The sequence below is a fragment of the Grammomys surdaster genome, unplaced genomic scaffold (genome assembly GCF_004785775.1).
Source record: "Grammomys surdaster isolate TR1022 unplaced genomic scaffold, NIH_TR_1.0 215, whole genome shotgun sequence".
Lineage (NCBI taxonomy): Eukaryota > Metazoa > Chordata > Mammalia > Rodentia > Muridae > Grammomys > Grammomys surdaster.
The window spans coordinates 310954-332752 of record NW_021604660.1 but is presented as its reverse complement, the minus strand read 5'-3'; the positions used below and the strand labels follow the sequence as shown (position 1 = coordinate 332752).

General features: G+C 36.3%; 1 protein-coding gene across 2 annotated transcripts in view; it reads left to right on the top strand.

Moving 5' to 3' along the window:
* Positions 1–19593, top strand: part of Hsf2 (heat shock transcription factor 2) — a 28075-nt gene extending 8482 nt beyond the window's left edge. The window contains exons 2-13 of one of the 2 annotated variants that reach the window (XM_028772609.1): positions 1407–1515; positions 1629–1756; positions 2930–3054; positions 5012–5087; positions 6780–6841; positions 8036–8123; positions 10326–10474; positions 10906–11142; positions 11773–11878; positions 15224–15277; positions 17838–17922; positions 18342–19593. In XM_028772609.1, the coding sequence (XP_028628442.1) occupies positions 1407–1515; positions 1629–1756; positions 2930–3054; positions 5012–5087; positions 6780–6841; positions 8036–8123; positions 10326–10474; positions 10906–11142; positions 11773–11878; positions 15224–15277; positions 17838–17922; positions 18342–18637 (1515 nt within the window). In that variant the 3' untranslated portion in view covers positions 18638–19593. The remainder of the gene's footprint in view (positions 1–1406; positions 1516–1628; positions 1757–2929; positions 3055–5011; positions 5088–6779; positions 6842–8035; positions 8124–10325; positions 10475–10905; positions 11143–11772; positions 11879–15223; positions 15278–17837; positions 17923–18341) is intronic. The other variant, XM_028772610.1, reaches the window with a different exon arrangement.
* Positions 19594–21799: the final 2206 nt, after the last annotated feature.

The following is a 21799-nucleotide window of genomic DNA, read 5'->3' as shown; positions in this document are numbered from 1 at the left end:
ATTTATTGGCAATTTAAGGATCTTTGGAAAAATTGCTGCTTAAAGTTCTGGCTTATTATTAATGTGCTTTTTTGGGTTTTTTTGGATTGTAGATGATGTATATCCGTTGTGAATGTGTGTCACACGTATATGTCACATACATGATTTACAGTCTTCCCCATCTGTGCTTGTTCCTTTCATTCTTGCTGACGTTCTACATACAATACTTTTAAAACTTGATACGGTCCCATATTTCTGATGATTTTGTTTATGTTACCCATATTTCAAGAGATCATTTCCAAATCCACTGTCATGAAATATTTTATCCTAAAATTTAGGTCTTTGATACTAATGGGTTTATTAGGTTTTGATGTACTTTGAGTTAGATTTTGTAAGTGGTGTCAGCTGTATTGTTTTACGTGTGTTTTCAATACCATTTCCCAAAAGGACTTGTTGTTTTCTCATCGAGCTTCCATGAAGCTAGAAAACTCACTGACAGACATAATTACTGGGCTGTCGTGTCTGTTTTTTCTGTTGCTCTGTCTGCCTCCAGTTATTGTAGTTTTGTACTAAGTCTCTAATTGTTTTAATGTTTTTGAATGAAAAACACTTAGTGACTTTTAACACTAAACCAGCCTGGCTTGATGGTGGTGGTGGTGTATCCTGTTGCAGCTCCTTTAGGCTGTCATGAATATCACCAAATTGAGGCCAGCCTGGGCTGGTTGCAGAGTGAGTTCTAAGCCAGCCCTGGCAACTCTTGAGACTATCACAAAAACTAAGGGCCGGAGAGACGACTTAGTGGTTAAGAGCACTTTGGTTCCTAGTGTTCACATGCTGGCATACATGTATGTAACTCTGGTTCTAGGTGATCTGAAACTTTCTTTTTACCTCCGTGGATGGCAGGACATATATGTGGTCTACACTTATACAACATATACTTAACCTATAATTAAGGAAATCTAATTTTAGAAATTAAAAAGCAGGCTAGATATATATTTCAGTAAGTAAGTACTTGCCTAGCTCTAAATTCCAGTCCCTGAACCACACTCTACTGAATTAATCTTGTAACCAGAAAACTTTCTGAATTCTTTTATAGCTTTTCAGTGTCATGTACTAAAATGTAGTTACATATGTTATGGATAGTGATAAAACAGTGATTTACCAATTTATTTTTGCTTACCTAATAGAAATTCTTCTAATATTTCATCACAGAATATGATGAAGCTTTTGGGTTGAAGCTGACACCAATTCTTGTAATTTGGCTTGTAATTGAGGAGGTTTTTGTTGTTGTTGTTGTTAGTTTGTTTTGTTTTTTCATTATCAGAAAGAGTGTTGGTCTGGAGGTATCTAAGAACACTTACCAGAGCTGATTTAGATTTTTGTCAGTGGACCTTAACTAATTGACATTTCTGGTCTTTGATTTTTAGAATGGACAAAGTTTTCTGGTCTTGGATGAGCAGAGATTTGCAAAGGAAATTCTTCCTAAGTACTTCAAACACAACAACATGGCGAGCTTTGTGAGGCAGCTAAATATGTGTGAGTGTGACCAGTGGTTTGCTCTTCTCATTCAAATAACAGTGTATTGCTGTATAAACTCCATGAATGGTTCACTTGTCTAATGTTAGTCATTAAATTTGAATCTTTGTCAGATGGCTTCCGTAAAGTAGTACATATCGAATCTGGAATTGTCAAACAGGAAAGAGATGGCCCTGTTGAATTTCAACATCCTTATTTCAAACAAGGCCAGGATGACTTGTTGGAGAACATTAAAAGGAAGGTAAGCTTCTGCTGCTGACATGAACTAACTAGGTTATGAATGTGAGGCATGACTTTTTTTTTTTAAGCCACTGAATTTAAATTAAGAGTGTATAGAAGAAGCCAGGCAGTGGTGACACACGCCTTTAATCCCAGCACTTGGGAGGCAGAGGCAGGTGAATTTCTGAGTTCTGGGCCAGCCTGGTCTACAGAGTGAGTTCCAGAACATTTCTGAGTTCGAGGCCAGCCAGGGCTACACAGAGAAATCCTGTCTCGAAAAAAATTGTGTACAGAAAAGGCCTGGTGTGGTGGTGCACAGCTGTAGTCTCAGCACTTGGGAGGCAGAGGACTGCTGCAAGTTTACGACCATCTTGGACTAAATAGTGAGTTCCAGCCCAGCCTGGACTATGGAGTGAGACCCTTTCTCAGTAACCCCCAATAATAACAAATACATGTGAATAATGATTGAGACAAACTAGACTAACAAAGCATAGATGAATCATCTGCCTCTTCCCATCACTTATTTTCTAAGCTCAGTGGTGCTGAGAGAGCTCCAGTCTTCACTTTAACAAGGGAAGGGAAATATTGACTGTGTTGAGCCAGAGGGCGGCTACACATCTTAATGGGGGCGCTTACTCCTGAGCTGCCTGAGGGGAAAAATCAAAAACCAGGTATCTTCTGCTGAAATGAATGTCTTTACTAAATCTAAAAAGGTGGATAGAAAGAACAGGGACATGGTCCACTATAGGACACCCTGAAAACCCTGGCTTCAGTTCCCATCACCAACAAGTGTGAGGCAGTGGTGGAAGGGGCAAAGGAATGCATATATATAGCTCAGGGGCTAAAATATGTAAGTCTCACCCAACATGAAGGTACATACTGTACAACTATATTACTGTATACTTTGAATTAAATGTGGAATATGATACTAAAGACACTTGGAAATGGTAAGTAATTTGGCAGAGGGAATAAACAAAGATTCTCATAGTCCTGCTTATCCCATTATAATGAGATGGCTTACTCCTAAGAAAGCTAGGGAGAAATAAAGTGATTATTCTTTGTTTTCTTTTGTATCGAACTATAAATTGTATTCTTGTTTTAGAATTTATCTAGAACTTCTAGATAACAAAAAGTTTTAATTTGCAATCACAGGGGCTTAGTATATCTTTAATTTTCTAAATTTGTATTTTGGAAGGTTTCATCTTCAAAACCAGAGGAAAATAAAATTCGTCAAGAAGATTTAACAAAAATTATTAGTAGTGCTCAGAAGGTTCAAATAAAACAAGAAACTATTGAGTCCAGGCTTTCAGAATTAAAAAGGTAAAAATATTATTTCCAAATATAGTCCTACTATATTATGGAGGTTGGGGTATGTGTGTTGGGGTCTGGAGATTCTTTGGTGTTTTATTTTAAGTAGTCTTCAGTAGCCAAGATCAATGTTTTCTGTTTGTTTGTTTGTTTGTTTGTTTGTTTGTTTTGCCTATAAGTGTTAGTTTGCTTTACTTTTAGGTTGTAGCTGTAGACTTTGTCCTAATAATAAGTTTTAATTATAGTTGTCAGAAAAATATATAAATCTAGGCATGAAACTGGTCTTGCTTATGATCTTTAAGATAGTGTAGTAAGTTATATATATAACCATTTTCATATGGTCTTTAATCTAGCCATGAAAGTGGTCTTGCTTATGATCTTTAAGATAGTGTAGTAAATTTTATATATATATATAATCAGTTTTCATATGGTCTTTATACATAAATGACTTTGTTAAAATGTATGTCTTTCTGTGGCTTAGGAAAAAGTAAGACATGTCAAATAAGAATAAAAAAAATATACACATGAGAGTTGCCTTACTTGTTACTGCACAGAGATGCTGGAGAGGGCCTGTACAAACCGCTTATCTTCAAAAGCATGTTTTTCCTTGTTTCACTGCATTACTTAGTAGCATTTTCTTAACTGCCATACCAATAATGTATTAGATTAGGTGTGTTTTATTCTTACATATCTGGGGTCTTCCTTTAATTACAAGAGCCTGAGAATAGTTATTTTATACATTCTATCTCACATTTTTGCGTTAGTTTTTAATTCAAATATATTCATGATGAGTGACTTTGGACTTTGATTCCTTGTTTGAAAAAGCCTTAAACTTTCCAATTTTGCTTGTTTTATCTAACTAGCTATGTTATTTGCTCTATTTGTCTTCTGTCAGCAGTGTCCTTTAACCTAATTCAAGCATTCGATCGTTTACTCGTCCTTTAACTCTTAGTGGTAACCATCTTCTATCTCGGTAGACAGCTAGCAGTGGCTTTAAGTTTGAATTTGAAAACAGTGATTATTTAGTAAGTACTTAAAACAATTTCCTTTTCTGGTACCTCTATATGTAAACCTGCCATCTTTTTTTTTTTTTAATAATAGTACATATTGAGGAAGATAACTTTTATGAGATAAATAGGAATTCATATAAGTGTTTGATAGTTGGATTACCTTTCTATTTTAACTCTACTAATATTCACATATTACAATTTCAGTTTTACAAGGCAAGAAAGAAGTGAAAGGAATTATGCCTATTGGATAAGTTACTGAATTTCCTTCTTTAAAAACACTTAGAGGTGTCCTTTGCTTCCTTAGAGGGTTTGAGGCAGACCTTCAGACAGCTGTAGGGTCTGACAGACTTTCATATTACTCTAATAGTTGTAGATGTATCTCAGTGATGTAGGGCAAAGTCCCTTCTATTTACCATACATCAGAGTCTTCATCTATGAGTGAAGAACATGATTCTTTTCTTGGCTGTGCTTATGGAAGTTTAGTGACTCACACATGTAAGATGCTAAGTACATGCCTGCAGAACATCAGATGCTGGTCATTGTTGCTTTCCTTTGTTTCCTGAAGCAATTAACAAAGGCTGAAGATACTTGCTATCCTGTTGAAACTTAGTATATGTTTAAGCAAATAGTAACAAACCCAGTTATCAAAAGGGGTAAATTACCTACTAGTATATACATGTAAGTATGTATCTTTTTCCCCCTGTATTGTTGTAACTAGTAGATAATAGTTAAGAAGAAATACTTATAGTATAGGAGAAGTAGTATAGTTATCCAGTACTTGTTTCTTTAGATAAGGTCTTATTGTATAGCCTAAGCTTGTCTTGAACCTGTAACTCTCCTATCTCTGCCTGCCTCTTCCACCTCTGAGTTCAAGTTCTCTGGCTTTCTTGATTAAAAGCTATTGAGGCTTGATCTTCTGACCCAGTCTTTTTTGCTTTTTAAAATACATTTTAATACAGTGAGAATGAATCCCTTTGGAAGGAGGTGTCAGAGTTAAGGGCAAAGCATGCACAGCAGCAACAAGTTATTCGAAAGGTAAGAAACTTCAGCCCGTCCTGTACTCTGTATTTACTTGTTTGTGTTCTGTGTTTGTGTTTGACTGTTCAATGGACTTTTTCTTGTTGCTTTTCACTCTGATAGGTATAGTTAATTTTTAAGTCATTTGGCCCAACTAGGAGTTCAGTGGTGCTTTTTTGGGCTATAATTAGGCTTGGTATATAGTGTAGTTAAAATAAAGTAATAAATTCAACATTACTGACCAGAATCCAAGGGAGACTTAGAATCTGCCACAGCATTGGGTCCTTGTCATTTAATCTGTACATTCCAATTTCCATTTGTTATTAAGAAAAGAAACATGAGAGCAATAAACGGATCTATTTTTTGCTTATGAGTAAGCTAGGCTCATAGCAACAGGTTCTTTGAGGGGGGAGGGTGGGGAGCGATGAATCTTGTTCTTGCCTGAAAAGGCACTTGAGCTAAAAATAAGTTGATGACTGACAGGGTTTGGTTGTAGTGAACCAGCCTTAGGGCAGAGCTGAAGAGCAGTTGTCACATGTGGCCTATGATCAAAACAGTATACTAGTATTATAAGATGACATTAAGGTTAAATATAATTGAATTCAATTCTCAGTGTTTCATTCAAGTATATGTTTTCTTTTTAAACTTCTGCTCACAGTTGTAATGCATGGCCTTAATGGACTTAATTGTTAGGGAGAGTTAAAATAACAGATGTTCCTAATTTTGTACTTGATGAAAAGACTCTGTTACTATTTTTTACAAGACAGCATTTTGGTTAAATATTAACTACTTAATCTACACTTTCTTTTTCCAAAAAACCAAAGATAATTAGTAAAGTTACAACAAGACTTCAGTTTTGAACTCCCTCCGTAGCCTGTTGCGATCTGAAGTTTGAATATGATGTATAATGTAATGGACTTAGCTGGTATGTAATTAAGTTTCATAAAGCATATAAAACCCTACAGCGTCGGAACCAGAGTCCTTCAGCTCCTTTGACCCTTTTCAGACACCAGAACACTCGGTCCTTATTACTCACCGGCTTCACTCTACTTGTCATCTTTGGTAGGAAGCTGACAATAACATTTCAAGCCCTACTGTAAGCCACGGTGGCTCTCATAAAGGTTACCTAGAAGGTTTCTAAACACCTAATTAACCCATCCGCTGCTGAGCTCCATCAGAATTCAGATGGCACAGTTCTGTAGTGAGGTGGAGATTAAATGTCTAAGGAGATACTGGATCACCACAGCTATCCATTTGTCTTACATAAAGAAACAAGTCTATAAAATAAGAAGGGTTAGTTATATCTGTTTAATAGAGTTTCCTCTAAATGTAGTAGATATTTAAAATTTACTATGTCTATAGCTGGGTAAGCTTCCATGGATGATAAAACTGGCCAGTATACTCTTTCAAACCTGAATTTTATGACCTGTTCTGAGTTATTAACTCCTTTTGCTTCTAGTTATATTACCTTTGTTAGAAAATGTTTGTCAAACACCAGTTTGTCTTTTTTGCATCACAGTGCTGTCTTCCTGTAAAAGCAAATCTCATATGTTAAGATTGTGGGAAATAAAATGACATAGCATTATTTCTGTGAGTTTTAGAGTCCTTTATTGAGCACCTTGAGGGCAGAAAATTGGGTAGTAACTAATATGCTTTAATATAATTTGCACAGTCTTTGATGAAAGAATTTCATTTACATTTTCCTCTCAGATTGTCCAGTTTATTGTTACATTGGTTCAGAATAATCAACTTGTGAGTTTAAAACGTAAAAGGTAAGTTTTGTGAGTTTTGGCTTACACACAATTTAGTGTTGAAGCATGAATAGCTGTTTGCTGAGTGTATCCCTGGTACCAGAGAACAGCTTGCCCTTGTTAAATTATGTTAGCACTTCAAGAGTAATCTTAACAGGGTGAGGACCCCTTTCCACAATACTTAGGATAGTAGAAATATTTGAGAGGTTTTTTTGTTTTTTCAGATTTGGAATATTTGCAGACCTATGATTTACCTATGATGAAATTTATGTCTGAGTTCAAATTTTTATGTTTTGTGTGCATACAGTCTGAAAGTAATTATATATAATATTAATAATTTTGTACATGAGGTAGTTTAGACATACAGCTGAAAGGCCTCGGAAGATTTTCATCTCATAGGTCCTTAATTCACCATAGCCCATCACATACTTAAGAGTGAATTTTCCGTTTGTGCCCTATCAACATAATCAGGTTCCGTGTTTTGGATATATGCAACCTGTTTATCCTCTCATTGTCATCTTGTCCTCCTTCCTGCCTTCCTTCCATCAGATAGGATCTTACCGAGATACCTGGAAGTGACCTCAAACTCCCCATCTTCCTACTCTGCCTCCTGAGTACTGGGGTTGCAGACAGGCACCAACAGGCTCAGCTTCCTCTTATGTGTTTATGAAGTCCAGATTGGCCAGATGGTCACTTGGTAGACTTGCCTGTGTTACTAACTGATTGTTTATTCATGTTAACAGTTTAAAGTAACATTAGGAGGAGAACTCTTTAAAAATAATGTTGTGAGGAAGGGAGAGAATCAAATATTATTTTAAATTTAGTAGACTTGGTAATTTAAAACCTTAAAGATAGTTTGTAATGCATACAAATATATTAGCTCTTGATGTCATTGTCACACCTAAACTAGAAGGATAATTGACAAAAGGCATAGATGGAAGGAGAAGAAGATGAACTGTAAGGCCAGGATTTTGACAGTTTATAAAGTCTGTGGCTTTAATTCTATTGCCTTTTATTCTGTGATACTACTTTTTAAAAAAGTAGATATACTTTGTATGGAGTTGAATAGTTCTAAAGAATTTCTATTGTATCCTTATTGAAAGTTCTCATTCACTATTAAAGTAAATATGATGTGTTATGAGTAAATTATTAGAAAGCTTTTGTTCTTTAATTTTTGGGATGCAATTAAATAAATATTACAATTATTATTTACAGGCCCCTACTTCTAAACACAAATGGAGCTCCAAAGAAGAATCTATTTCAGCACATAGTCAAAGAACCAACTGATAATCACCACCATAAAGTAAATTTTAATGTATTTTATGTTTATTGTCTCAAACTAAATTTTATATGGCAGTGTTTCATGCAGTCACAGACGTTTAGTGAATGATAATGTAAGTGCTCACTCCCCAGCTCTGTTACGTCATGACATGTTCATTATTTTCTTAAAGGATTTTGAGAAATGTCATTACAAATACAATTGCTTATTTCCAAGCTTTCCTATGTGTCATTGCCCTGGCTGGTTTATGTGCTGAATTCCAAGGATTGTTGTTATTTTGCATAACACCTAAACATGATATAGATGATGTTATTTCAATACTGTGCAGTCTGTACTGCATGCAGTTTACCTCAACAGTGTGGCTTCTTTTTTCGGGGTCGGGGGGTTGAGAAATGTAGTTTTTTGTGATGCTGTATAAGTTGAAGAGTGTGATGATGTCATCATAGTGTAACATGATTACACTATGCAACTTTTCCTCTTCTATAATTATATGCCAACTAGAGTACTTTTCTCTAGCAATTTCAAAATATTTTGCATGCTTTTGTTTCTGCTATAGACTGTATAATTTGTCAGTCTTAACATCTAATTGCAGATTAGTCTACCATCAAAGTAATTGAAGCCTTTTTTATGATACTGCTTTCTCTCATTGATAATCCTTTGTGTGTGTGTGTGTGCACGCGGGCGTGCGCGCATTAGAGATCAGAGCTGAGTTTTTGAGGGAAGTTTTAGGACAAGGCAAATGCTGTCCTACTAAGTTACTGCTGTTATTTTGAACTGTTAGAATTTTTAAATATTATGTCAGATTTACTGTTGAACTGTTGAAGGTTTATTTGTTTATTTTATCCCATGGGATAGTGTTAACTTCATGTTTCAGTGTTCACCCCCTTTTTCTTTCTAAACCAAGTATATATTGTAAACCTGTTTAGCATGAGTGTTGGATTGAAAGCTTATATAAGTAGATGGTTTGTTTTAGTTTAACTGAAATTTATATATTTTTTAAAATGTTTCATATATTTTAGGGTGTGTGTGTGTGTGTGTGTTTAACTAGAATTTATATATTTAAAACATTTTAGCCAGGGCTATACAGAGAAACCCTGTCTTGAAAAACCAAAAAAAAAGAAAAAAAAAAAAAGAAGAAAAAAACCATTTTACTTCTCTTACCTGTGTCATTTAAGTTGAAACTTAAATTTATTTTTGCATTATAATAATGACTTACTTGCTTTAGAGAATTGGACTTCTTAATATAACTGACCTAAATGTACCCATACCTTTTATTTTTCTTTTGGTGTTACTGGGTATCAATCCTACAGTCCAGTGCTTGCTAGGCAAGCATTGAACACTGAATTCTATCCCTAGCTACCTTTTTTCATTTTGTGATGGGATTCCACCAAGCTATCTTAGGCTGCTGTTGAACTCACTCTGTAGCCTAGGCAATCCTGTGTCTGACCTCTTGAGTAATTGAGATTACAGACCTGCACCATCAGACAGACCTGTGTATCTACATCGTAACATTAAAACAAACCAGTTGTTGGTAAAATAGCCAAGTGACCTCTAACTATGGGATTCTTGAAGTGCTGTATTTCTCTCAGCGAAGGTCTTCAATGAGTAAGAATAAAACTTCTTTAGACACAGCGTGTTCAGATAGAACAGTCACTACCAGTGCAGTGGCTGTGCAATTGTGATTGAGATTTCTGAAGGCCTTGAACTTGTTCATTGCTTATCTATTAAAAAAGTAATTTAGGGGGCTGGAGAGATGGCTCAGTGGTTAAGAGCACCGACTGCTCTTCCAGAGGTCCTAAGTTCAATTCCCGGCAACCACATGGTGGCTCACAACCATCTGTAATGAGATCTGGTGTACTCTTCTGGTGTGTCTGAAGAGAGCAATGGTGGTATACTCATATGCATAAAATAAATAAGTAAATCTTTAAAAAAAAAGTAATTTAGAATTTGAACTTCTCCATGGAAAAACATACTTTGGGCATGTCATTCATCTTCAGGGTCTCTTACAGTAATCTAATTTGTTAAGTAGAATATAGATATATACTTAATAGCTCTGTAAAATGATATTATAAGTCATTAGTATGTGAGTCCCAGAAAGACAGAGGACAAAGCTGTTTGGTTTAGTATTGAATCCTCAACATTTAGTAAATAGGATGTGTCCAGTTTTTTTTTGGCTGATACCTTTTGTAGTAGTTCATATATTTTTGTTTTCTCCTGATTCTTTAGGTTCCACACAGCAGGACTGAAGGTTTAAAGTCAAGAGAACGGATTTCAGATGACATAATTATTTATGATGTTACTGATGATAATGTGGATGAAGAAAATATTCCAGTTATTCCAGAAACAAATGAGGATGTTATAGTTGATCCCTCCAAGTAAGGAATCATGAGATAAAATTTGGGAAAATATGGGTCATTTTTCTTATGAAATACTAGAAAAGCCTTAGTTTGTCTTTGCTTGATGTTTTGGTTTTTTTGAAAAACTAATTCTTTTTTGATATTTGGTTTGGCACACTAATCTTTTTCACATATTTGGAATTATTGAACCATATAAAGCTACCTAAAAAAAAAAAAGAATGAAAATTGATTTGGAGTTAAACTGGTTTTTGTTTGTTTGTTTGTTGTTGTTTTGGTTTTCTATCATCTGTCAAAATGTGTGCTTAAACTACTACTTACTCCAAATCAAAGAAACCTTTTCATAGATTTGAGGATCTTGCAGTGAATGAAAAATCAATTTACCTTGTCTAAAGTTGTAATGGTTTTTGTTTTGTCTTTTTTTTCCTCTCATATTGCTGCTATGGCTGTAGCCAGTATCCTGACATTGTTATTGTTGAAGATGACAATGAGGATGAGTATGCCCCTGTCATTCAGAGTGGAGAGCAGAGTGAACCAGCCAGAGAATCCTTATGTGTAGGGAATGCTGGCGGCGGTGGCCCTCTTACATCGAATGCTATCCAGCTAAACGGCTCCTCCAGTCTGACCTCAGAAGACCCTGTGACCATGATGGATTCCATTCTGAATGACAACATTAACCTGTTAGGAAAGTGAGTGTTTACACAGATGTTTTGAATTACTTTCTTATATTCAGTTCTATAATAAACCTAAAGTAATACTTAAATTTCTATAAATTTAAAGTAACAATAGTAGCTTACGTGATACAGTGAACTTCCTTTTAGATGTAGACCCTGTGTTGTCTCTTTCTGTTGATCAAAGGTGAACTCTCTAGTAAATAGGATTTAATTGTCCATGAGTAGTCTTGGAACTTTGGTGAGCAATTCTTGAGATTTTTAAAATGAAATTCTTGTTTTAATTGTAAGGTATTCTTGATTTTTAACTACCAGTTGTATAAAGTGGTATAGTTTCTATTGAGGGACATTGTATTAAAATGGAGTAATTTATAGTATAGAAGTAATTTGATTATTAGGAGTATTAGAGTAGTGAGGTAGTAAAGAAGAAAAAGGTAAAGCACGCTGTTATTACAGCATCTCTTTCCTGAAGGGCATAAATTTATGTAAAGGTTATGAGTTTGAAATTCCAAACCTTAAATGGAATGTCTTAAGGACTTAAGGACTCACCAAGATTATTTTGAAGACTAGCTAAGTTACCAACAGTGGTTTTCGATATAAGAATGAGAATACCTGATGAATATGAAATTGTTATTTTTTTTTCTTTAGGGTTGAGCTGTTGGATTACCTTGACAGTATTGATTGCAGTTTAGAGGACTTCCAAGCTATGCTCTCAGGAAGACAGTTTAGCATAGACCCAGATCTTCTGGTTGATGTAGGTATTTTGGATACTCTTTCTTTTACTGGTGGTTTGTATACTTCCATGTGTCATTTAAAATCAATACTCTTTGTATTCTATGCTTACTGTATTTTACTTTCTTAATGGTTTTACTAGGAAGCATAGGCAGATGGGTACAGGACACTGGCATGTGGTCGCTGTCTGCCTCTGAGGAGCAGTTGCTCCTATAACAAGCCTCTCTTTTCAACATTACTGCTACTGAATACAGCTTTAGTCTTGACTTGCTGTTGTGTTACTGTATGTATATTTTTCTCTAGAATAAATTGAATAAAGACCTTTGGAAATTAGTAGAAGTGGGAATAGCATAAATACACTTTTTAATACTTAAGAGAATTACTGTTTTTCTAGCAAATACATTTCATTTTATTTGGCATATTTTTAATGTCGAGTCTGATTGCCTGTCTCCGTCTTTGTCCCCAGCTTTGTGAACTGAACTCCAACTTTCCCTTTGACTTCAGGCCCCTGAGCATCTGGATCTGCCCTGTTGCCTTTTGTCTGTGCGTTCTTCTCTTGGTCTTCAAAGCTTTCTAGATTCACCTGGCTTTGTCCTGCTCACATGACACTTGTTCTTTCCTCTTTTCCAAAGATCTGCTCTTTATTTTGAGACATGCTTCACAGGGAATCTTTCATATCAAAGGATTCTGTAGTATTGTCATTATAAGAAATTTAATGATGCCAAAAGGAATTAGTCCTTTCTTCCTCTTCTGTCTTATTTCTGGTTTATTAATCATGTACATCTCTTCTCATGAAATTAGTCCATCACAGAGCTTGAACATCATTCCCAAATTCCCCGTACCACACAAGGTTGTATTTCATTGTCTTTAAAGAATTCCTCCTTTCCATGCTGTTCTTATTACCATGGTAATTGAGTTAAGTGTGGATATCCTATTCCGGCTTGGTAGCAGTAACCTAACAGACCTCCCTGAGTCCATTAGCCTCAGTCTCAACTCTGAATGTGAGTGTTAAAAAATAATAATAATTCTGGCTATCTACAAAGCCATGTGGTCTTTGGTTCATTTCAGTTTCACTTTGAACATATACTAAATTGCTATTCAAACCTCCATACTTACTGAGAATAAATCACTATGCTCCAGGCCTCTCACACTGTAGCAGTTTTGTATCCTTTCTTGGAGGTAACCATTAGCTGCCTCCCTCCTTACACCCAATTCAAATTTCCATCCTTGGGGTGTATGTCTGTGTCTGTCTACCTCTCTTCCATTCTACTCTGCACATTTGGGATATCTTGCTTTATGTGAAAGTCCTTAGATTATTTAAATTCAGTACCCAAATGTTTTTTTTATTCCTGAAACTATATACTCATTAATAGCATTTTCCCCTTCTGCTTCCAGTCTCTTAAGACATGGACTTTTCTTGAAAGACCACATGGTCATAGACGTATCCTTGGCTCTCTTCCCATTTCACTTCCCCTGTTTTTCATATCACCCACTGACTGCTGAGGAGGAATGCAGCTCATATATATACCAGACTCTCTTTGCTTTTCTTATCTCATCACTAGATACTGGTTTTCAAAATAACATTGACAAACCACCCTAATTTTGTATTTTCACTTCTCTCATGTAAGACTTATATCATCTATGAATTAGATTGAAGTGTCATAAATTTTAAAATCTAGCTCTGGCTTGCTTGCCTTATTCTCTAAAATGGTGAAGATGCTCAAGATATAAACCAAGTGCGTTGAGAATTCTGGCTACACTTTGTAATGTTCTGTTCTCTCTGTATCAGGGTGGAGTCAGCAAGAGGGCGTCGGGCCAGAGAACTTAAGTTGCATCAGTTCCTTATATGGGAATTGGTTGTATATATTTTGCCTCATCTATCTTCTGAGAGTATGTAAGACATGCTCCCAAGTCTGAACAGGATGCTGAGGCAAAAGAAGGAGAAGGAAGCTTGCTTGCATTGCTGGCCTCACTCGGGTGTCACCCTGTCTACAGGTGTAGAATTGCATCAGGGTTCTCTGAAGTAGTAGAGATAGTCGTCGGCCACCGAGGATTTGAGCTGCATTCCTCTTCAGCGGCCATTGGGTGATAAGAAAACAGGGAAATGGAAAGAGAGCCAAGGATACCTCTGTGACAACTGTGGTCTTTAAGGAAAGGAGTCAGAGTCTACAGAGATTGGAAGCAAAAAGAACTAACCTGCATTTTGTTGTTTTCTTGCTTTGCTCATTCTCATCCAGCACAAACCATGGTCTGTTTCAGTGCTTGGATTGTTCTTAGGGGTCTGAACTAAGCCTGATTAGACAGGGCCTGGACCACTCATGGCTTTGGCTTTGCTCAGCTTTATTTATTTATTTATTTATTTATTTATTTATTGTATATAACTGTGTAAGTTAGAACTTCTGTTATTTGGACTGGTCTTAACCATTTCTAGAATATACTCTACCTTCCTGGTGTTACTATTCCTAAGTACTTCTCTGTCTTCCAAATTCTTGATGTTCTCTCAGATTGATGACGAGTAGTACTTAGCTTCATTATGACTCTTAGGTTTCATCCTATGTCTGCCTGTGTTCATGCTTTCCTCTCCTCTTGGTCTCCAAACTCCTTAGTGCTTTTAAGCTCTAATTGTAAAACTGGATTGTATATGAGTATAAGTTGGTTATTTAATGTCTGTATCATCTTTTAGATTGTAAGCTCCTGGAGAGCAGAAATAAATATTTTTATGATGCCAGTGATGTCTTACAAGCCTTACCCTGTGGAGGGGATTTGCTAGGATTTTGAAGCTTATGACATGAAAGTTGTATTTATAAATTGGCTGGAATGTGAGTACAGCGCATTGGCATTGTCTTAGCACTTATTAATTTCCTTTGCTACGAAGGAAAGAAAGTAGGTACACCATATTGTCAGAGGCCCCACTTGATATGAATGCTAGGTTCCACTGTCAGTAGATTTGATGAGTTGATCATGTAATCAATGAGTAGGTATTCAATAAATGCTTAGCATCAAGACATGGGACTCGGCCTTTGGTGCATCGTATGGCCAGGAACAAACATTTAGAGAGAGAGAAATAAAAGATATTAAATTGAGTGGAGATTTAATGAATGGATAAGAATTATGAATTGAGAACTAGTTACCCCACTGTGGAGAGATCCTTACAAGATAAAATTCCATCTAGTGCATGGGCCAGCTTGCTCTGCCTTTTGTTTGTTTCTCTTTCTGCTTTCTTGCTTTTCCAAACTTGATTGAATCTGTGGAAACTTCCTCATGTAGGAGTGACCTCTCTTCACTCACCATGATTGTATAAAAATTTTTAACACAAATCTTTTTAAATATTTTTTAAACTTATCATCTTTCTTGTTTGGTCTTTCAGCTTTTCACTAGTTCTGTGCAGATGAATCCCACAGATTACATCCATAATACAAAAGTAAGTTTGAATCCATGTGGCTCAGGACCCATAGCTATACAAATATGAAAGTGACCTTTTAAACATACATAGAAAGCAGCATCACTCTCAGTGACAGAAAACATTTCCTATCTTCCTCCTGTGTGTGACTGAGCTAGTGCAGTGCTAGATGGAGGATCGGCAGTTGGTTATGGGGTTGGTCTTTCTTTGCCCAGTTCTGACACATGTGGGACTCATTCTCAGTATGAAACCAGCCTCTTAGTGCTGGGAAATCACCATGCCTCTGCTTGTTCAGATATTTCTTTAAAATAAAAATGATTAAAATAGCTGGGCAGTGGTGGCGCACACGTTTGGTCCCAGCACTTGGGAGGCAGACGTAGGCGGATTTCTGAGTTCAAGGCCAGCCTGGTCTACAGGACAGCCAGGGCCACACAGAGAAACCCTGTCTCGAAAAACAAAAAACAAACAAAACTTTAAAATATGTCTGCATTGTATATTTTTTCTTTCCACAAACTTCTCAATTTAAGTTGAAAATAACTGGTTCCTGTTACCTCTGTACATACGTTTACTTTGTTAGCATTAAAAGCAGTAACTAAAGCAAGGGTCAAGTTTACTAAGTAGGGATAAATATATATAAATATTTTTCCCCCTGTTTTAAGCTATAAGAATTTTTTCAACAATTAGGATCCAGTTGGACTTTAGCAAGTTGACAGGAGATTCTTAAGGGCAGTTTGTAATGGCAGATGCTTATAAAATGCTTGTTACTTTTGTATACCGTAATTGTCCTGACTGGTTTACTCCTATATCTAATATATATACACCAGATTGTTTAATCCTTGTTTTTTATCAGTTATAAAATAAATTAAGCTCAATTTCTGGGTTAGTGAAGTCAGTTACATGCTTGTCCTTTGTAATCTAAAAATAAGACATCTCAGGTCAATGGGAAGGGTTATACAGCTGGTGAGTTGGAATTTCCTGTTGTCATGTGTAAGGAGATGGCCTGGCCAGTGAACGTTCACTGAGGCTGACTCAGAACTGGATGGATTTGTAGACTTGGAAGTTCATTGTGCATTGTTGGGTTATTGGTATACATATACTATTTCTATAAATGGCCAAACGTAAATATTTTTCATTTTGTAAGTTGTATGTCCTAACAGTGAATGCTAGAATTGTAGATTCAGCAGATATAGATAATGCATAAAAGAATGTGTGTCTGTATTTAGATAAACTTTTAATAAATAGGCAGTAAGATGAATTTTACCATCATTTACCTGTGTTTGTAGAGTAAGGTTTTGTCATTATATTGAGTATTAAGTTACATCATACTTTAGTTTAATATGCTTTGCTGTTTTTTACTAAAACTGACTCACTGTTCTTTGATTATGCTCTTTATCCTAGAAACCAATAACTTTAGAATTTTCAAAAATACCGGTAACACAAAAAATTACATATTGCTTTCTGATCTTATAAAAATATATTTAAGGGTGATGCTTTATTACAGTTCTAAGATTTGAAAATTATTGGTATTTTTATCTCTTGTTCATGACAAGCATATATAACATGTATCAATATTTTCTTAGTCTAGGTACCTTATAGTGTAGCTGAGTGGCCACTAGTAATGAACAAGAAAATACATGGGAAAAATACATTTCTAATCTTGGTTCTCATGTTTACAATATCAACAGTAACATTCTTAGAAAATTCCTATCTTAAGGTTTATAAAAATATATTAACATTTATGTACAATAACTTCTTAATGATGAATTCTTTTTCCTTAATTTGGAATGATTTTTCATCTTGAGGTCATTTTTCTAGAATCTTGAAACTTTTACTGCTTCACTTTATGACAGCTGCAGGACTATAGGATGTACACAGATGTTCACTATTCCATACATACTATAGCAACATAGCGGTAGTTGGTGGTGTCTGACATAGGGTTATCTGATATGGTTGAGCCTCAGCTGCCCTCAGAGTCCAGGCACTGTCTAGCTCGCTGTACTGTCAGCACAGTTGTGGGTCTCACTCCACAGTATGCAGAAGGAAGAACGACTGCAGCCGAAGAATCCACCGAAATGAAATAAGAGATCAAAGGAGTCACAGAAAGGACCAGAAGAAACCATCACAATTGAGGCTTCCAAGAGCAGGGGCAGTTTGAGAGGTGTCCCCTGTCATCCCTGGCAACCTGAGCGCATTCATCTGTGTAGGCTGTCCTGTTCATGAGAAGAGCAGTGTGCGATGCATTTCTAATCAGAACTGTTGAAGTGTGGATTTAATCACGTCTTCACTAGCATGTGAAACAGCGTGTGTGATTTACGCCCATCACTGTGTCCTGCTATGGAGTGCCCTCTGTTACTGAATGCCCTTTCTTTATCCCACTCTGGGAGCTTTATTCTGCCCTCGGGGACAAGTTTCTTAGCTGGTCTGGCTGATTCCATTGAGATTTCTCTTCTGGTTCATCATTTCTGATGTTTCCCTTTCCAGTATATTGCAGATGTGTTGAAGTTATTTTATCAGTTTCTAATTATTTGATACTTTCAAGGAATTTATGTAAAATAGTAATGTTACATATTTTTTTTTTTAGTCTGAGAATAAGGGGTTAGAAGCAACCAAGAGCAGTGTTGTTCAACAAGTTTCAGAAGAGGGAAGAAAATCTAAATCCAAACCAGGTAGGAACTGAAGCAGTCTTCATTTCTTTAGGTTTTTCTTTTGAGAATTTCAGTATAGAATTTAATGCAAACCGTGGTAAAAAACATTGTCATAGTTAACAGCTGGATGGATCGGGCCCTGGTGTAGCATGTGAGTGTAGCATGTGAGAGAGCCCTGGGCTCAGCCCCAGTGCTATAGACCACATAAACAAATGAGAGAGCTGACTAGGCCTTGTGGATGATGTCTCAAGCTTCTAGTACTTAAATAAAACTTACATGGTAAAGTCATGGTTCTTACAGTTTGAAACTTTTCCCCTTAACATTAAAAAATGAATCTCACAGTTAAATTGTTGAAATGAAAACGTGTTTTAAAACATAGTGACATAAAATGTATAATTTCTTCTTTGGGTTTATAAAAGTAATTTTTCTGATCTTTATAGATAAACAACTTATCCAGTATACTGCCTTTCCACTTCTTGCATTCCTTGATGGGAACTCTGCATCTGCTATTGAGCAGGGGAGTGCAACTGCATCCTCAGAAGTTGTCCCCTCTGTAGATAAACCCATAGAGGCTGAGGAGCTCCTGGATAACAGCCTGGATCCAGAACCGACCCAGAGTAAGCTTGTCCGCCTGGAACCATTGACTGAGGCCGAAGCCAGTGAAGCCACACTGTTCTATTTATGTGAACTTGCTCCTGCGCCTCTGGATAGTGAAATGCCACTCTTAGATAGTTAAACTCCCAGGTGGACACTGTATATATTCATCAAAATGATGAAGTATTTATTTTAAAGTATCATTTGGTACTTTGTTTTGTAAATTACTTTTTGTTTAATCAGATACTGTGGAATAAAAGCACCTTTTGCTTTTCTCCCTACCCATATGCTCACAAAGCTTTCAGATGGTACTCGGCTGCCTAGGGATACACATTTCAATGCACACTATTGGCATATCTTATGTTGAATTCAAATGGCCATTTTCCCCAGTTGTAATTGGATTTATTTTTTTTTTTTTTTTACAAATATGACCACTAATTCCAACTAAACTTGTTTATTTTCAGTTGAGTTAAAGTGTCTAGAACTAAAGTAGAAAACTCTGGCCCAGTTACTTTTATTAAGTATTTTTCACTTGGCTTATTTCTAAAACTGGGAACATAAAGTGCCTGTACCTTGTAATATTCCATGTCTTTGTTGGTTCAGAGAAATTTTTTTATGTTCAGAGAAATTTATTCATGTTAACAGAAAAGGCGAAGTGTACACGAGTAATCATTCACTCTGACGAGGTACTAGCTCCATATACATAGGATGTGGAGGCCGGGTGTGGTTAACCCCACCCAGTTAGACTAGTTTAAGTACGTTTTCTGGTTTGTGTTCTTTTGAACCATGGTATTTAGTAAAATAAATATGATGAATGTCGAGTACTATCATTTGTTGAGTCGTCTTTCAAAGTGATGCCCTCATGAAGTGATTTTTCCTTCTCATAGGAAGAAGGTGGCTTTAAATTGTCTGTTGTCCTTTATCACACTGTGAGTCACATCAGGGTCTTTGTGCTTTACTTGGGGGGCGGGGGGGAAAGACTGTGTATTGCAGTACAGGAGTAATATGCTTCTGACCTTAATGTGTTTTAATGTTCTTTGTTTAAAAGGTATACTGGCTTGCTTTCTATGTTTCTAATAAAGAACCAAGAGAAACCTCCCTCTCATTGTTGCAAATAAGATGAGAACATTACTACTGGGTGCCACCACATGCCGACATTTTTTGCCACAATATAGGACAAGAGAATCAAGTTGTCTTCTTCAAGAATCGGAGAGGCTTTAAAGCCAGGGTTCTTTAAGACTTGGAGAAGTCTCCATTCTGGCAGAGCACAAGAAGCAGTGTGGTTAATGCCTAAATTGTACAGTAATGCAGTAAGGCATTTTGAGAATGCTTCTTTGGGCCATACTGTGCCTCAGGTATTAGAAGTTTTCTTCTAAGTGGTAAATTAGAGTTCTAATAAGTTTTCAGGAGAAATGAAGACTAGCATTCCTGACTTTTCTGACCTTCCTCCCACAATCCTCCAGTCCGTATTTCTTCACTGGCTTCCTTCCTTGACTGGAGAAGTACACACCTTCTAAATACACATTCACAAAAGGAACTGACTTGGCTTTTGGAATCAGCTTATAGGAGAGCCACCCATCCCTCCTGCATACTTTAGACTATATGAGCTTTCTAGGTTGGTCTGTTAAAGCTTTTAGTACTCTTGAGTACAGAATAATCAGAATTATGTGAGTTGTTAAACTAAGTCTTTTCTCCCCCTTACAAATAACATCTTTTACTGGATAAACAAGATCCAAAAGAGCATCAGTTCTGATTTTGCTATCAACAAACATTAAAATAAAAGAATTAATATTTACTATAACAAAATTTAAGTCTTTTATAATTCTATATTAGAATTCAGCTATTCATCAGGTCATGTTTAATTTTTCTGAAAGGAAAATATCAGAAAGATAGAGACATGTGAAAAGTAAGACAAGAATGAAACTAACCCTCAGTGCCACCTATCCAAGTCTGGGCCTGATTTGTTCAGAAGAGTTCAGATCTTTCCTCCTGTATGAAGAGCATCACTATTGAACAGCCCAGCCAGTACAGAACGTGAGTGAGGTACAAGTTGGAGAGTGAGTGATCTTCCCAAATGATTCCAAGTTGATGTAAACCTCTTAAATCAGCTTAGCTGGTTTTTACTTCTTCCAAACAGCTGGGGCTTATCTGATTTGATAGTCTTCCAAGCTTGACTCCCTTTTAATTGGGTGCTCTGGCAGGAACAGGCCCAGTCAATCTGGTCAATTCCAGAAACTTCCAGAAGCTATTGAGTTTTTCTTCCTACTTAAGAACTTCCTACTATAGGATACAATATTTTGATCTCAGAGGAAACTGTTTATCCCATAAAATATGTACTTGTGAAAAAAAAATAAAACTCACATAATGAAGAGTGTTGCTTTCAACTCTAGTTGCTTCCAGCAAATAATCTTTGGTCTAGCCACCACATCCTACATACATGTATGATATTCTGATTCAAGGGATGAATGGGCCACAAAGGAAAAATTGGGAATGTAGCACATATCAATGGGTACCAAAGCACAGTAAGATTGGTTATGTTGTCTTTATTAAAAGTTAATCTTAAAACTGGCTTGGTAAACATCATGTGATCAGAATGAGTACATGGTTCTAAATGGTCTCAAAGTCTTAAGTTGGCCACAGGTTAAAGTTTGGTTTGTAAAGGCAATCTACAAGTAGTAGTATTTTATAGACAAGCCATTTCCACATTTCATGACTGGTTTTTCACTAACCCAGAATTTGAGTTAGCTATTTCCTTACTACTTAGCTTATACCCCATGTTTAATCATTCACCCACCAAAAGACATCCATTGTCTAGGTTTGGCTATTACAAGCAGTTGTAATGGATAGAAACCAGAGTTCCGTTCTCGTCAGGCAATTCACTAGCTTTAGGTACTCCAGTGCCTCCTCTGGCCTCCTGCCTCTCTCCCACACGCACACACAAAATTGCTTCCCTAAATACTCTAGAAACTCTATAAAGAATTTACAAATAAAATATACCAAAGTTTGGCAACTACTAGAACTGGATGTCAAATGTTCTCATGTTGACAGTGTGTTCCCAGGAAACTTCAGAAGGTGGGACTTTGTGGGCAGACCCTTGAAGATTGAATAATCCTAGTCCATTTTGAGGGCTGAGGAGTCCAGAATCTTGCTCTGCTATGGATTCTCACTGGTATACCTTGACATTCCAAAGAAATAAGAACACTTAATTGTGTACTGGAATCTTCAGACTTATGAGCCAAAATAAACTTCATGTCTTCTCATGTGTTCCACTGTAGAGACCAAAATTAATGTAGTGATTTATGGA